At 34.6% G+C, this 17,111-nt stretch overlaps 1 protein-coding gene across 1 annotated transcript in view; it reads right to left on the bottom strand.

Moving 5' to 3' along the window:
• LOC109110461 (collagen alpha-6(VI) chain-like) overlaps positions 1-16,838 on the bottom strand; it is a 32,484-nt gene extending 15,646 nt beyond the window's left edge. The window contains exons 1-14 of the mRNA XM_042772909.1: positions 16,720-16,838; positions 11,042-11,139; positions 9,232-9,822; positions 7,641-8,195; positions 6,450-7,067; positions 5,584-6,141; positions 4,378-4,935; positions 3,183-3,755; positions 2,513-3,085; positions 1,616-1,965; positions 1,348-1,426; positions 1,041-1,186; positions 561-653; positions 422-475 (exon numbers count right to left, since the gene is read on the bottom strand). Coding sequence (XP_042628843.1) covers positions 422-475; positions 561-653; positions 1,041-1,186; positions 1,348-1,426; positions 1,616-1,965; positions 2,513-3,085; positions 3,183-3,755; positions 4,378-4,935; positions 5,584-6,141; positions 6,450-7,067; positions 7,641-8,195; positions 9,232-9,822; positions 11,042-11,139; positions 16,720-16,832 — 4,959 coding nt within the window. The 5' untranslated portion in view covers positions 16,833-16,838. The remainder of the gene's footprint in view (positions 1-421; positions 476-560; positions 654-1,040; positions 1,187-1,347; positions 1,427-1,615; positions 1,966-2,512; positions 3,086-3,182; positions 3,756-4,377; positions 4,936-5,583; positions 6,142-6,449; positions 7,068-7,640; positions 8,196-9,231; positions 9,823-11,041; positions 11,140-16,719) is intronic.
• Positions 16,839-17,111: the final 273 nt, after the last annotated feature.

The following is a 17,111-nucleotide window of genomic DNA, read 5'->3' as shown; positions in this document are numbered from 1 at the left end:
GTAATGAATTTCTTTACATTTTCTTCTGTAAAGCTGAACATTGAGTACTGTAAACATGCTATAAAATAAAATACAAAAAGAATGTTTTTGCAATAGCTTAAAAAAGTTCTTGGTAACCAAAAACTTGGTAACTTGGTAACCAATTTGCAATGGCTTAAAAAAGTTGTTGATAACCAAAAGCTTTTGAATGATGCTACATCCGCACCAGTCCAAGGCCATCATCATGTCAAGCCAGGGTGACAGTTTAACATTATTACAACGAACTGTGTTACCACTTAAAATGTTAAGGATACAAACACTACAAACACAATGAGGTCTTAGGGCAAAGTAAAGTAACTTGCTTATCGCATAAAAAGAAGTCAATTTAAAAAACAAAAATACATTTAAACAAATTTAAATAAATTTAAATTGAAGAACTTACAGGTCCTCCTTCTTCTCCAGGGAAACCTGGAAGTCCCTTCAGTCCAGGTGACCCCTGATCAGCAGTACAGTGACAAATGAAACACTTATCCCCATTTTCAAATATTGTTCAGTAAATCTTGAGTCAAAAATCTAATGACCTTAATCCCTGGAAGACCATATTTTCCACGTGCTCCCTCATGACCTATGCATTTACACATCACATTACAGCACTCCCTTGAGGCAACTGTATCCTGTGGAAAAAAAGTGAGAGAGCGAGAAACACTCAAAGGAAGGTGTTTTATGTTATGGAGTAACTGTTGACACTTTGAACCAAACAATTGACATCCTGACATCTTCTTCAGCACTCTTTAAAAACTTACAGCTGTTTCTCTTCCTCTTAGAGAGCCTCACACTCCCTCCCACAGGAAGCCATTTATGTACACAGCAGTCAAAACACTGTTGTGATCACTAAGGCAAACCATTTGACTACTAATATATTTCATATACAATGTACTTACATGTGACAAATAAGGCCTGACCATTCTCATAGCACCAAAATATAGATTGCCTCATTGCCATGATCTGATTTTCTCAGTCTCATCCTTTTGTCTATGATTTGGTGATTTACATTAACTTACAATTTCTTTCTGCATGACACTGGCCACATTTTGCATGCCGATAGAGAGATGCTGCTTGTAGTGCATCCCTCGACCAAACTCCAGCCTCTGCAGGTCAGCAGTGCTTTTAAATCCTTCTAGCGCCACAGTCATCAGCGCTTTTACACCTGTGAATGTCACAAAGGTAGTCTGAGTAAACGCATATTCCACCTCCTTTGATTTAAAGCAGGCACATCTGTAACTGTAACTGCACAGTATGAAGTTGCTTTTGTTGAAAAGCTATTGAACAAAGGTTTTTAAAGAAATTCATGTTGTTTAATCATTGTACCACTCATCCTGAGGCTGTTGACGGCAAGCAGAAGGTCCTCAACAGGCTCATCCAGCCCGTCTGTAAAGATGATCAGCACCTAAAAAGAAAAATCAAAGAAAAACTTTCTTCCATGAAAAGACCAGTTTAGGCCAACATGAATAGTTGATGGTTCATGCTGATTTATGGCGGTCAGTGCTGGTTGAATTGTGGTCTAACTGGTGAATAATTATAGCAAATCAAATCATGTATTTTTCAAAGGGGCTGGTCTGGTAACTGCTGTTCTCACCTTAACACCAGAATTTGAAGCTCTGAACTTGTCTTCAAACGAGCGTAGAAGCTGAGTGTTGAATTTCAGAGATTGTCTAGTCTGAAGTGCCATCACTTTTTTAACCACAAATTCATCGTACTCTTTGAAGGAAAAGTCATCTAACATATTCCCATTAGCATCAACCAGTCGAAGGCCTACATTGGTATTGAGGGTTGGGCTGTGGAAACAGCACAGGTTGTGCACAACTGAAATGTAGCGGATGATCTCGGGCAGGTAGGACTGCAGCCTTTCCTGGTCTCTAAAGATTGACAGAGAACTTGAACTGGTGCGCGAGTTATCAAATCCGATGCCAATGTCAATAGAGCAACCTAAATAAAGAGAGACAGAATTTATATGTGATAAATTAAATGCTTTCAATGTTCTAATCACAACAATATGCATAACTGAATAATTATATGCATATATGAATAATTATTTTCATGCTAAAGATAATAAATGGCTGATATTTAAATTCTATCCTATTTTGCCTAACTTAAAAGTAAAACAAAATTTTAAATGCTACAGTTGAATTAAGGCATCAGAACATTTTAATGTGCAATATAAAAAATCTACATTTAGAGATTTGCTAGATTGCTAGATTTAATTTAACAGTAAATAATTAGTTAAATCATTAGTGTTAATAAAGATTAACTTTAAGTGAGAGTTAGATGATGGGTAAAATCTGGGAAATTAACAATTAATTCTAACAATTAAATATCCAATATCAAACAAATCTGATAAATAAAAAAAGTCTAATATCGGCCAATAACCAATATGGTACAAATATACTGTGGATTCCTAATTAGTCTTAAAGGTATATCATTTTATTTTCAGTTCTACAATTTAATATCACACATAAATGGTACTTCTACTCACTTGGCTCGTCACTTGGTGGAACACAAAGGGCATAAACAAATGTTGCTATTGTCAGATTAAGGTAGTTGAAGTTTTGCACTATGAATAACCTATCTGGTGACCCGGCAATATAGCTGAGCTGTGGCATCGAGACATCTCCGATTCCAATCACAAAAATTTGAATTTGCAGGCGTCTGAGATAATCGGCTGCTTCTTTCACACTGTCTGATGAAACTCCATCAGTGATTAGTACAAGATTTTGCGGTACACTGCTCTGTCTGCGACTCCCTTTGCTCTCCTCGAAGAATTCCGCAACGTTATGCAGAGCATTTCCAATTTTTGTCCCTTCTTTAATTTGTGTGATTTGCCGAATTGCTGATTTCACCTCCTCTGCATTGTCATACTCATTTAAGTAGAACTCCTTTTTATATGAGCTGCTGAACTGGGCTATACCAATTCTGTAAAGTTCTGGAGAAATACGGAGCTGGTTCACAACATTTAGCAAGAAAGCAATCATGGTTCTCCATGACTCCTCGCTGATGCTTTCAGATCCATCAATCAGAAACACCAGGTCCGCTACCTCTTTCTGGCATTCTGCAAGACAGAACAATCAAACTGAGACAAGCCAATTCTAAACGTTGATAAATCTGAGATCTAAATCAAGAAGTCATTCTGAAGCAAAATCTTTTACCTGGTTTGGTTGCATTGCAAAGCACACTGGAGATGTTCGTCTGCAGTGTTTGAAGACCCGCGTAATTATCAACGTGGAAGATTTTGTTTTTGTTCTTGGAAATCATCTCCAGCTCACTCTCTTGTGCTCTAGCCACTCCAATTCCATACACATTTATATATTTTGCCTCAAACTCATCAGCCCGTGCACGTAAGTTTTCTTGGTCTCTAGCATTACCATCTGTAATTATGAACAGTATTTGAGGGATGCCCCGTTTCTGGCGCCCACCATTCTCTTCGCTGAAGTAATTGAGTGAGTATCCCAGAGCTTTAGCCGTGTTGTCATTTCCAGGTGGGGACTTCAAGGTTTTTATGGCTTCCACTACCTGACGTTTATTATTGTACTGGTTTAAAGTGAATTGATTTGGAGTGCCTGAGTAGACAATAACGCCGATGCGAATTAGATTGTCTTCAATCTGTGTGCTGTTAACCACGGAAATTAAAAACGTTTTAATGATTTCGAATTCTTGAATACGAATCCGTCTGGTGCACTGCACCAAGAAGATCACATCAGCCAACTGCGTGCTTGGACATCCTAAAGAAGTACAATGAGAAAAAGGTTTATTAATATTCCATTAAAAGAAATCATGTAATCCAATACTAGCTTAAACCAGCCCAAAAATCCCAGGCTGGTCTAAAATGGTTTATTCTAGTGCTTGCTTGATGCTGGTCATAGTAATGTTGTTCAAAGCAAAACTTTGTAGTCAACCAACATGGTTGCATTTTAATAATTTCAAACAGGTTTCTAACAGGATGCAGAATTGCAGTTCAAATAAGAATTCAATGAAGTAGAATTTATCAGTTCAACTAAAATAAGTGTATAATTTTTAACTAAAAAAGGAAGTTTCATTAAAATAAATGTTGAAAGTTGGTTTGACAATCTCTTAATGCAAAATTGTTTGCAAAACTGACCTATATAAATTTAAATTTAAATTTACCAAGGGTGAAAACCCCTTCATTTCCCAGTATGCCATTACCTGTTGAATTTCGTGGAAATATAAATCAGTAAATTCATCTTTCTGCGGAATTCACAATTCAACTCAAAAATTTTGCCAAACCCTAAATAAACAACATCCGAAACACAAAGCTGATCTTTTAAACAGGGGTGTGCTGTAAACGTGGCATACAGGAACATTTTAGGAACGTTTATGATTCACCTGTTTCAGTGCTGCAGAGCTTGAATTGGAGGTTTTTGTCAATGGACTGAAGTGCATCAAAATCCCTCTCCATGTATACTTTATCTCGAGTTCCACTGATCTCCCACAGCTGTGTGGTGTTCACACTGCCCACACCAATTGAGAAGATGGTGACCCCCTTGTCTCTGATGGCCTTGGCAGGTGCAGCGACAGCATCATGAGCTTCCCCATCTGTGATAACTACAAGGAACTGTGGAACATCAGGCCGACCGCCATTGGACTTGTCAAAATATTTTGAAATGAATGAGAGCGCTTTCCCTGTGTATGTGTTCCCTGTTAGCTGTTTAATGCTGTCGATCGCTTCCTCTACTTCATCTTTGTTGTAGAACCTATTGAGTGGAAACTGCTGCTGTGGATTATCGCTGAACTGGACCACCCCAATGTGCACATGATCTTTTCCAATGACGGTACCATTCGAGACTTTGGTAATAAATGTCTTCATTGATGTAAAGTCTAGACTATAAATGCTAGAAGAGCCATCAATCAAAAACATGATATCTGCCACTTTGTTCTTGCAGGCTAAAGAAAGCAGAAAAAATCCAGTAAATATATCTAACATATTTAAAATGAAAAATAAAATCTTTAAGCTACACTACCATCCAGAATGTTGTGGTTCATAGGATTTTTTTTTTTTTTGTTTGATCACTTGCCAAGTAAAAACAGTAATATTGTGAAGTATTATAATAATTTAAAATGACTATTTTAAGGAATTTTAAACATTTATTCATGTTACAGCAAAGCTGAATTTTCAGAAGCCATTACTTGAGTCTTCAGTTTTAAAAGATACTTCAGAAATCATTCTAATATGCTGATTTGGTGCTCAAGAAACATTTATTATCATTATTAATTTTGAGAACAATTGTGTTGCATAAAAGTTTCATGGAAACTATGATTACCCCCCTCCAGATTCTTTGATGTACAGAAGGTTCAAAAGAACAGCATTTATTTGAAAAAGAAATCTTTTGTAATATTATAAATATTATTGTCACACCAATTCACTGCGTCCGTGTTAAATAAAAGTATTAATTTCTATCAAAAAAAAAAAATCATACTGACCTCAAACTTTTGAATGGTAGTATATCTTTAATTAGCCTTTTAATATGTCTCGTTTTAAACCAGACAAAAACATGCAATTTTTGCAGTATATGTATGATTGATTAGTCTTACCCTCTTGTGAACAAATATCTGTGACAATTTCATTCTTGAGGGCATTCAGAGCATCATAGTTGCTCACATAGAACTGCTTAGTTGCGTCAGCCGTCATCTTCAATAGCTCATCCTGGTTAGCATCCCTTACTCCAATGGCATAGACTGAAACACCTTGAATACTCAGCTCTGCCGCTGGTTCGCTCACTTCATCTTGGGATTCCTTATCAGTAATGACAATGAGAATCTCCTGCACCTTTGCTGAACGAGATGCTTTTGCCTGACTAAAGAGACTGGCCATATAAGTTAGTGCTTTGCCTGTCTCTGTACCTCCATAGGGCTGATTGATGTTATTTACAGCTGCTTCTAAGGAGACTCTGTTTTTGTGCTCTGTCAGGCTGAACTGTAGAGTCGGATCATGCTCAACTTTCACAACTCCCACACGAACTCGATTGGGTCCAATGTTAAATAATTGCAGGAAGTCTAGGATAAATTTCTTCACGTCTTTGAAGTCGGCGCGATTGCTGCTAGAGTGGTCCAACAGGAAATATATATCGGCTTCTTCTGTGTTCACACACCCTAAAAGGGAGGATTGAATTACAAGTACAAGAAATTATAAAGGAAAACTAAAGGCAATTGTAACATACTTAATTAAAGCATATAAAGATATTCAGCACAAGCTCTTTAGGTTAAGTGTTTAGGTTAATTTCTCTGAGTCTCCTTTAACCATTATATAAAATGGTTGAGATTTTCATCAAAAATTATGAGGTAAAACAAATCATGCTGACTTTAACTTCTCTTTTTAACAAATTTATCAAATTTATCAATCAATTAAATGAAGTTAATGATGCTTTTAATTCATTGCCTACATTGTTTGTTGCTTTTACCTTGTTTTAGGATGAATCTATTGTTCTTCTCAAAACCTCTATCAACCACGACCTTACAAAGGCTCTTTCTGAGGCTTTTCTCCAGCGATGTAAGCATCTGAAAACTGTCCACGTTGAACACAAACTGCCGTTCAGGGTAGGATCCTATTTTTTTGAGCTCCTCGACACTAGCATTCTTCACCCCGAGGGCATATACAGTGACCCCTGAGCGCCTCAGCTCAGCAGCTGGGGCAGTGACATCATCTTGTGACTTGCCATCAGTGATGACAACAGCAATCTGCTTAACACCGACATCTTTCCTGCTGCCCCTCGTCTTAGTAAAGATATTGTCCTTAACAAACTTCAGGGCAGCACCAGTTGAGGTTCCTCCACCTCTGTACGGTATGATTTTAATATAGTTCAGAATATCACTCTTGTTAACGAAAGTGTCCAAATAGAATTCAGCACTGGGTTTGTCATTGTAAAGAATCATTCCCACCCTCACACTGTCAGACTTCACCTCGAGGCCACTTATTGTGCGGTGGAGGAAACGTTTCACTAGATCAAAGTTGCTTCTGGTGATACTACCCGATTCGTCCACAATAAACACAATATCTGCCACTTGGGCTGAACTGCAATCTGTTCAAAGACAAATAAAATACATTAATATAAATTAACAAGTGGAAAATAGTGTGGTGAAATTTAAAAGTAACAGAAAATGTAATATATATATAATATCACAAAATTATACATAATATTAAAGTTATATTTTTATGTTAAAGTGTACACTGCATGGTTTTTAATCAAATAAGGTACTATTGAATTTTATTCAAGTTTAACTAGCTCTCAACATGACAACAATATTAGTCTCTCTGCTGCCCCCGTCAGCTCTGGAGTACAAATGGTGTTCATGAGATGACTAATATGCAACATATGTTAATATTTTCTGACAATTATGTTTATTATTTGGTTGAATTGCAAAACATAGCTTGTCATGATCTCAACATGGAAGCCACCATGAGAGGGGAGGACCCACCTTACATAGAATAAAACAGCTTCAATGTCACTGATCTGACGGAGTGTTCATCTCATTTTAATCAAAAACACTTCATATTTTGTGTGTCAAACTTACTTAATGCACCTTAAAGAACATATAACACATAATGTGCTGTTATATCTGTATTGATTTAGTTATAATAAAGGAAAACTAACCTCCTGTAACACTGAAAACTTCTTTTTCCTGAATTATTTTCGTGATGTCTGCAGCAACATCAATGATATTCTGGTCAACCTGGAAAGTCTGTAGCGTAGGGAAAAGGTAGTGTAAATTTTCTTCCAATCTGATATCAATAACGGTCACATCCTCGTTCTTCATTGTTCGTATGGCCCTCAGAGTGGAGTCAGAAGAGTTCCCTGTTCTCAGCACCAGCAGATACTGCTTGTAGCCTTTAGCAATTCTGCTGCCTGATGCCGTGTTAAGGAAGTTAGTACGAACATAATCTATGGTCTTTCCTATTTTTCGCTCTCCATTGGGCCTGGGCTCGAACCGGTTTATGTACTCTCTGGCTTTTTCTGTTACTTTGTAGTCACTGAACAGGAACTCCTTGACGACGTTCTCGCCAAATTGAGCCAGTGCGATCTTATGAGATCCGTCACCCACACTGAGCTGCACAGCCAGTAGGTCGAGGAGTTCCCTTATCTGCTGTGTTTCCCCCTGAGCCAAACTATCCACCAGGATAAATACATCAGCAAACTTTGGGGCAATGGCTGAAATGGACACAAAATGGAAATTGACAATTAATTAATATATTTACGCACATAAATACTTGAATATTCAATATATTACACAGTCACTGCTCACAAATCAACCATTGATGATCTTTTCTACAAAGTTAAGATAAAAGTCGATAACACAGAATGCTTTTAAAAACAGGGCAGAACTTCTTTTAACTTGAGCACCGCATTTTTAAAATACTGGGCCATATTGTGAAAAACACTGTAAAAGATGTGAGACATGAGCACAGCAAATATAAGTTTGTTTGTTTTTTTTGGCTTTTTATATGTACTAAGCATGTGCATAGCCCAGTACGCCACAGCTCTGACTTAAAATGCATACAGTATATACATGAACAAGACTTAATGATGATTCTCAACGTGCTTGATATGAATTATCTTTTCATTATGTATTTACTGCTTTTGTGGGTGTGTGTATTATCAATATACAATAACACACAGTAAAGTGGTGATGTTAGTGACATCACTGATGCAAAGTATATAGTCATAATATCAGAGACCCTCTTCCTAAAAAATCACACATGGTCAGAGGAGACACATTTCAGATGTGTGTTTCTGCCAGGTCAGTGTTGTTATTCTTAACTAAAACTTCAAATATTTTGATAACTGAAAAAAAGCTTAAATTAAATAAAATATAAACATTAGATCAAAAACTTTAGTTTTAGTTTCTAATTTCTTTTTAGGTTAAAATACTTAAGTTACTAAAACTAAAACTGAAATGAAATGAATTAATTAATGCCATAACAACAACAAAAAACACTATTATAAATGACAACAGCACAAAAAAGTACTAAAACTTAACTAAAATGAAAGTCAAAACTTAAAGAAAAATTAAAAGCATTAAAATGCAAAATATTAATAATAAATATAATTGTACATAAATAATACTAAAATAACACTGTTACAATCTCGCTTGAACACTTGTGATTAGATCACCAGAAATAGATTCAGATATCAGGTATATACAGGCTTGTTGACTTATGAACAAAGTTTTAAAAACTCAATTTACCTTTCCCCTGATCCCTCATCAAAATGCACACTGTCTCCTTCATGGTTGTCGTCAGTCCTTGCAGTGCTTGGTAATTGTCTATATTAACCACAAAACGCTCAGGTGGGCTGTTGGCGATGGCCTTTAACTCTGTCATATTGGTTGGACCAACACCAATGGCAAAGATGATAATACCCATCTGTCGCAGATCTCTAGCAGGTCCCTTTATATCATCAGCTGAGTCTCCGTCTGTGATCACCACAACAATCTGAGGCACTTTTTCATTGATACGGCTTCCACCCGCACTCGTGAAATAGTTGTCCCTAAGGAAATTCATGGCTTTTCCCATGTACGTGCCTCCTGTTCGGTATGGAAGGTTATCTATTTTCTTAAACAGCTCCGCTTTGTTTGCGTAGTCCCCGATCAGAAACTCTTTGTGGGGATCGGTGCTGAACTGAGCAATGCCAACTTGTACCTTTTTCATGTCAATATCCAAACCATCCACAAAAGTGTGCATGAACATCTTAACCTCCCGGAAGTCTCGAGTACCGATGCTGCTAGAACTATCCACAAGGAATACAATGTCATATGGAGGGTTTTCATCCAGGCATCCTATCAATGAGTGTATAATAGACAACATGTGAAAATCAAGACATAAGGGACATAAATGACAGAAATATACACTACTGTTCAAAATTTGGGGGTTGGTAGGATTTTTGTTGATGTTGTTTGATGTCTCTTATGTCATCATGGCTGCATGTCTTTAATAAAACAAACAAACAAACAAAAACACTAAAAAGAGGTATATTGTGAAATATTATTTTAATTTGATAATAACTGCTTTCTATTTTAATATACATTTTTTAAATGTAATTTAGTCCTGTGATGGCAAAGCTGAATTTTCAGCAGCCATTACTCCAGTCTTCAGTTTCACATGATCCTTCAGAAATAATTTTAATATGCTGTTTTGATGTTCATGAAACATGTCTTATTATTATAAATGTTGAAAAGAGCTGTGCTGCTTAATTTTTTTGTGGGAAACATGATAGTTTTTTTTTTTTCAGAATTTTTGATGAATTGAAAGTATAAAATAATATAATTTATTTGATATATATATATTAGGGCTGTCAGATGATTAATCACGATTAATCACATCCAAAATAAAAGTTTTGTTTACATAATATATGTGTGTATACTGTGTATATTTATTATGTATATATAAATACACACACATGCATGTATATATTTAAGAAGAATATGTTATGTTTATATATTAAATATATTTATATATAATATAAAATATATAAGAATATAAATATATAAATGTATATACATGTAAATATTTTCTAAATATATAATTTATGTGTGTGGTATTTATATATACATAATAAAATATACCCTGTACACATACATATATTATGTAAACAAAACTTTTATTTTGGATGTGATTAATCGTGATTAATCATTTGACAGCCCTAATATATATATATATATATATATATATATATATATATATATATATATAGTTACAATGTAAGTCTGTAATGTCACTTTTGATGCATTCTCCTTGCTGAAATATTAATTTCGTAAAAAAAAAAAAACTATAAAAAAAATACAAACCACAATATAAACTACTACATAAATAAAATAGAAAATTAAATAGTTGTTGGTCAAAAACACTAAACACACATAACATTCACCATCAATAGTATCAATAACTTTCATTTCATGGGTTTTGGGCCATGTTAAAATAAAAGTCCATATATTATTCAGTCAATTATTCATAGTCAGTAAATTGGTTGTGTCAAGTATTTGTCTGGAAAGTGTTTACCTGTTTGCTGTGCAGTGCTTACAAGAAAACATGATATGATGATTAAACCAGAAATAAACGCCCGTGTCTTCCCCATTGTCTGAACACGTCCCGAAGACCTTAACAGAAAATAAGAAGAAATAATTTTTGCATGATAATTCTAATAAATTTAGTACCACTTGATATTAAACCTAACTTAAGCAAATGTTAAAATGTGGAGCAAAAAAAAATCTAAGTAAAATAAATATATCAGAAAGATACAATTATTCTTTAAAATATATATTTTAAAACAAGGAACAATAAATACAATAAAATTAGTAAAGAATGATTATACTTATAGGTTATTATGAATAATATGTTTCAATGTTATTTGATTTATGGGATAAATAAATACTATGTGATACATACTCACAGATCACTAATGAAGACAAATTCTTCTCATTCACTCAAATAATTATTCAGGGGACTTGTTACCACAACTTAAATAAATGCATGGTTGCAAGTTAAAAATTTAATAATTCAATTTAACCTTTTAGTTGCAAACAATATTTTGTTGAATTCACTTGACATAATAATGTTGCTTAATGCTTGACATGCTTAATGTTGCTTAAACTTAATGTTGTGCATAATTTAAACTCAAATTTCTTTAAAAATGAAGTTGTAGTAACTCAGTAAAATGGTCTTGTTAACTTTGGAAATCTGGTTCCCAGCATGCTTTCCATAGAACTGGATAAGAAGAGTAAATGTTGAAATCAAGTGTTTTTTAGTGAAGGGAAAGACCTGTTAGTGTTTATGATTGACATTTCTGTTATGCTGAAGTTTTTGTGGTTACCATTGTGCTAAAGAGTAGACCACATGAAGGTAAACACTACATTGACTCTATTAGTAATGAGTTTGTGTTACAATGTGCAATGTGTTTATTTTATTGTTTATGTAAGTTATTAAGTTCTTGTAACTCAGTTTAGTTTGTTGGTTAAACTTAATTTCATTAGAAGTTTTCATAACTCAAAAATATTGATGCAAACAGTTGTGTAAATTTTTTTGTTGTTGAGCTAACACATTATTTTTTTTTAGTGTTTTGTATATTTTTCAAATGTTTTTGTTTTGATATAAATGTGTATAAAATATATAGATTTTTTGTATGTGCTGAAATCAATCTACCTGGCTGTTTGTCTGCTATACAAATGAACTAAAAATATAACAATGTCCTAATAAAAGATCTACTACAGTGACACAAACAAAAGTGTTTATTTTTCCTGTTAAGAATTGTTTGTGCTGGAATGTCAGCAAAGAGCATGTATCACACACAGAGCAGCTGTGAAATTTAAGGTCAACCAAGGGCCTGTCTAAACCCTCAAGCTCTCATAGCCCACGACCTGGACTCTTTCATGTGGTGAGAAGAAAGGAATGCCAATCTGTTCCTGTGCCAATCTCCCTAAGACTGGACCCAACAACCACATAAATGTTGGACTTCCCATTGTCCCATGTAACGTTTTCAGTAGTTAAGATTTTGTTATATTCTGAAGAAAAATAAAAGAAAAATGTGATAAATGTTCAGATCATTCCTACCCTTTTTGTGAAGCCACACTCTGAATTCAAATGGATCGTTTGTAAACAGGTTTCAAACATTGCCTCTGTCTGCCATTAATCAAATAACACATATATCAAAGATGTAGATCAGTTTATTTTTTAATCCTATAACAGATTTGGAGAAATTTAGCAGTACATCTCTTGCTTTCCAATGAATTATCTGCAGTGAATGGGTGCCGTCAGAATGAGAGCCCAAACAGCTGATAAAACATCACAATAATCCACAAGAAAGCCACACGACTCCTGTCCATAAATAAAGTTGCTAAAATATGAGTCCTCTATCCATAATATTGCTTTATCCAGTGAAAAAGTTGTCTCATCTGAATCAGGAGAGAAATATGCACAAATTAATGAAGGAATGAGGAAAAAACATTCTGATGGCACCCATTCACAGCAGAGGATCAACTGAGCAATTAATGCTAAATTTCCCAAAATATGTTCTAATGAAGAAACAAACTCATGTACATCTTTTTAAGGGTGGGTCAGTTTTCAGCTAAAAAAATTTCTCTGGCATGGGAGAGAGAGATGAAGGGCAATATATTTTGTTGTTATTTTTCATGAATCAAATTCAGTCAGATTCTACTTTCCCTTCAAGGAGGCGATAGAAACATCTGTATCTAATTGCTTCTCTCCATTCATTTTTTTGAGAGGTACAAAATCTATAAATGTCATATGCATAGAAAGTTACACATGTCCCCATTGTCCCAAAGTAGGAGCTCAAAGGAAATCACATCTAATTTGTATTCTGCTCCTTTGCTCTGATGCTTAATAAAATGGCCTTCTATGTCGTGTTTCATGATGCTGTTACTTCCTGTACAAGTAGTAGGCACACAGATCACAGAGCAAAAAATTTTTTTTACTTTGTTGTGTTTCAGTTGAAGTTATCTGCATCCGCATCCCAAACAACTTCTTTCAGTAATCATTCAGTGCCACACCGCTCATTTATGAGCTGCTCAGTTGTGCTGGATGGTGCTTTGATGGGGTCTGCTGTTCTTGAAACACTCAATATAAACAAGAGAAAAATTAAGAATATTTCTAAAGGATTTTAATAAAAAAAAAATGTTTTTTTCAACACAAAGGGGGGAAAAAAGATTTGTGATTTTGCTAGATGAATAATTCATTAAAATAATAACTCCAGTCTGCAGTGTAACGTGATCATTCAAAAATCATTCTAATACGCTGATCTGCTGCTCAAGAAACAATTCAATCTTTAAAACAGTTGTGCTGCTGAATATTTTTGTGATATTTTTCGGGATTTTGTTCTTTTTTCGGGATTCTCTGCGCCATATAGGGATTAAATCAAACTTAGTTACAAAATAATATTGACCCGATAGAATTTCAGATGGAATTTCATTCATTCATTTATTTACTTGTTATTACTATTATTATCATTATTATTAACTTTTTTTTACTTTTATTTTATTTAAATCAGCAAGATAAGATCAGCACTTCTTTAGATTCCACCTCATCTTGTCGCAGAGTTGCTTGAATTCACTGCAAACTGTGGTAACCAGAATTTTATTCTTTCCTGGTCAGGGGCGCTGCAATCGTTTCTGGACAGCATATTGACTCAGGCCCCCTCCAAGATCGCATTCTGAGGAGGGAGCGGGGTCCACCTCTACAAAAATCATGTTCCAGGCCTTTGGAATCTTCCTAACCTAACCAACAATTTTGATAAACAGATTTGAACAGAAAATCAAATACTGTAATATCCAAACTTACCAATGAGAGTTTTAAACTCTTAAGCCAGAACCAACAGATTGAAAAACTGTTAAGGCACATATGTTAAAGGGTAACAGGAAAGGTGGATCAAATTATGTGCACATGGAAGTAATTAAACTGTGAAGAGAGAGTAGACTGATTGAGAAAACCAAACCCAGGGGCCTGACATTTTACTTCAGTGAGGCAAATCCTTGCATGCACGTTTATTTCATGTTTGTTTCCTTTCTTATGATTTCAGAGGTCAGACACTGTTTGACACAAATATTAATAGGACAACATATTAAATTAATAAAATACTCTGTAGATCATCTCATGACCATAACATTCCACGAATCTGAGCAACTGAAAGCCTTTAGACACAGCTCTTTAAGTTATGATTATTCTATTTCTTAATAGTAAATGACTGATTACAGCACAACTTTCTAATTTAATTCTAATAATTTACTGATTTTAAGTACGAGATGTATTTTTGGGATAGGTAACATGCCACTAGATCAGGCATCAGAAAGCTTTGGCTCTAATCATACAACCAGTTGCCTTCCTTATAACACAATCTGTACCTCAAGTAGAATTGTATTCCACAACTGCAAACACTCAAGTGCTGACAGAAACCATGTGGCAATGCACAACACATCCTAGTAAACAAATGCCTTTAATGCTCTCTTCTAATTACTCCCATTTATGTGACATATTGACTATGTCTATAAGACAGCTGCATATGTTATATATGATGTAAACAATCCATGGTACCATGTTTTTGTATGATCAAGCATGATGACAGCATAAAACATATGTGACCGCAGATACATCATCTGAAAGTTGAATAAATCAGCTCTCCATTGATGTATGGTTTGTTAGGATAGGACAATATTTGGCAGAGATACAACTATTTGAAAATCTGGTGCAAAAATCTAAATATTGAGAAAATTGCCTTTAAAGTTGTCCAAATGAAGTTCTTAGCAATGCATATTACTAATCAAAAATGAAGTTTTCATATATTTATGCTAAGAAATTTACAAAATATCTTCATGGAACATGATCTTTACTTAATATTCTAGTGATTTTTGGCATAAAAGAACAATCTATAATTTGACCCATACAATGTATGTTTGGCTATTGCTACAAATATACCTGTGCAACTTAAGACTGGTTTTGTGGTCCAGGGTCACATATGGATTTGATCACCTCTAACTGAATCTCCAGATGTGCAATTATGTTGGCTTTTAAAATTCCTTACCCCAAGAGCATATTTTTGGCCTACATACACCAAATTTGCTAACTAACATCTTAGAAACCCTTCTGAACACCTAAATTACCAATTCATTCTAGTCACCACTTACTAACATGCCTAACAAGCCTTCAAAACAGAGTAGTAACCACATCTCTTTTGAAACTGACAAAATATTCCTGCTAGAAACAACCTCAATGATCTTCAGACTATAAGACGTTGTTAGATTTCAGTAAACGGATTGTCAAACCATTCAAATTGTGTCTAGATAAAATTGCCATTCTGTTGGTTTGCCAGATATACTAATACTGTTCTAATTTAATCGCTGTAAAAATTAAGAATATATTTTCAATGCAAGGACATGTTCCTCAGAAACTGTTGCAACAAATCTTCATTCCCTCCAGGACCCTATCTGACTGGCGACACTCCTTCAGGACTGAAGGAAATTCCTGCTAATGGAATGGCGACTCTCAGACCACTCCTGAACAGGTACCAAATCTTCCACATTCATGAAAGTATGGTGAAAAAGACATTCCACCACATTAAACAAATATTTACAACAGGCTTATCTACTCAAAGTTCAACAACTTTTGCGTACTTTTTTTAGCAGCTTTAAGTAGTATTTTCTCAATTAATCTGCTCCATTTCTTATTTCAGAAAATGTTTATTTTTATGAGATAATGTATGAAACGACGACTAAACTCTCATATACACCATCTGATTGCGAGAAGCTTTCTTCAGTCAGGACCATAAAGTTGCTCTGTAAACGTAATTTAAATATTTCATTATATTATTGAATTTTAAAAAAATGTTTGTCAGAAAATGTGCATAACTATTTGCAGCTATGTGAAAGGAGACATGTTTAACAGCTAAAAATATCGCTATCATCATTATAATAAATATCTAACCCTAATTCCTGAAAAATAAATTAACACATTTTTAAACACCGTTTTAAATAAAATGCAGAGAGAGCTTTACACTGATATAAACCAGTTTCCAAATAGTTAATTCAAACTCTCATATTTATAGCAGTGCTTAGTCGTCTCCAAACACTTCAGATGACAACCCCTCATATCCTATTTTAAAAAACAACAACAACAATTTCCAGAAACAATGCAAACAATACCTCTGTATGCAAGAATGAACTGCGTGCACTTACTGTACAGCTGTCGGAGCGCCAGACAACAGTCGCACTGCACGAGCGCATCTGTGCATACAGTGTGACCACTCCTCACTGAACCCCTCCCCCCACCTTTTCTTCATTCTTTTCATGTATTTTGTTAATATCTACATCAAGTTTTGAATATAGTGCCATGCATTTTGAAGATTGTATCGAAACAATATTCGTTTTATAGGGCTCATTACAAGAACTACGACCTTGTTAAACTTCTAACATTCACATTTCATTTAACCAAATATAAATCTGCAAATGAAAATACAATTAATGTAAATGCAAATAAAAGTTACAAGATAATAGAAAATAAATGCATAATATACAATATAATAATATAGGCCTATAACATTTTTTATATAGCAATACGTATTTTTGGC

Source organism: Cyprinus carpio, chromosome A16 (genome assembly GCF_018340385.1).
Source record: "Cyprinus carpio isolate SPL01 chromosome A16, ASM1834038v1, whole genome shotgun sequence".
NCBI classification, from domain to species: domain Eukaryota; kingdom Metazoa; phylum Chordata; class Actinopteri; order Cypriniformes; family Cyprinidae; genus Cyprinus; species Cyprinus carpio.
This window is presented reverse-complemented; position numbering and strand designations above follow the sequence as displayed.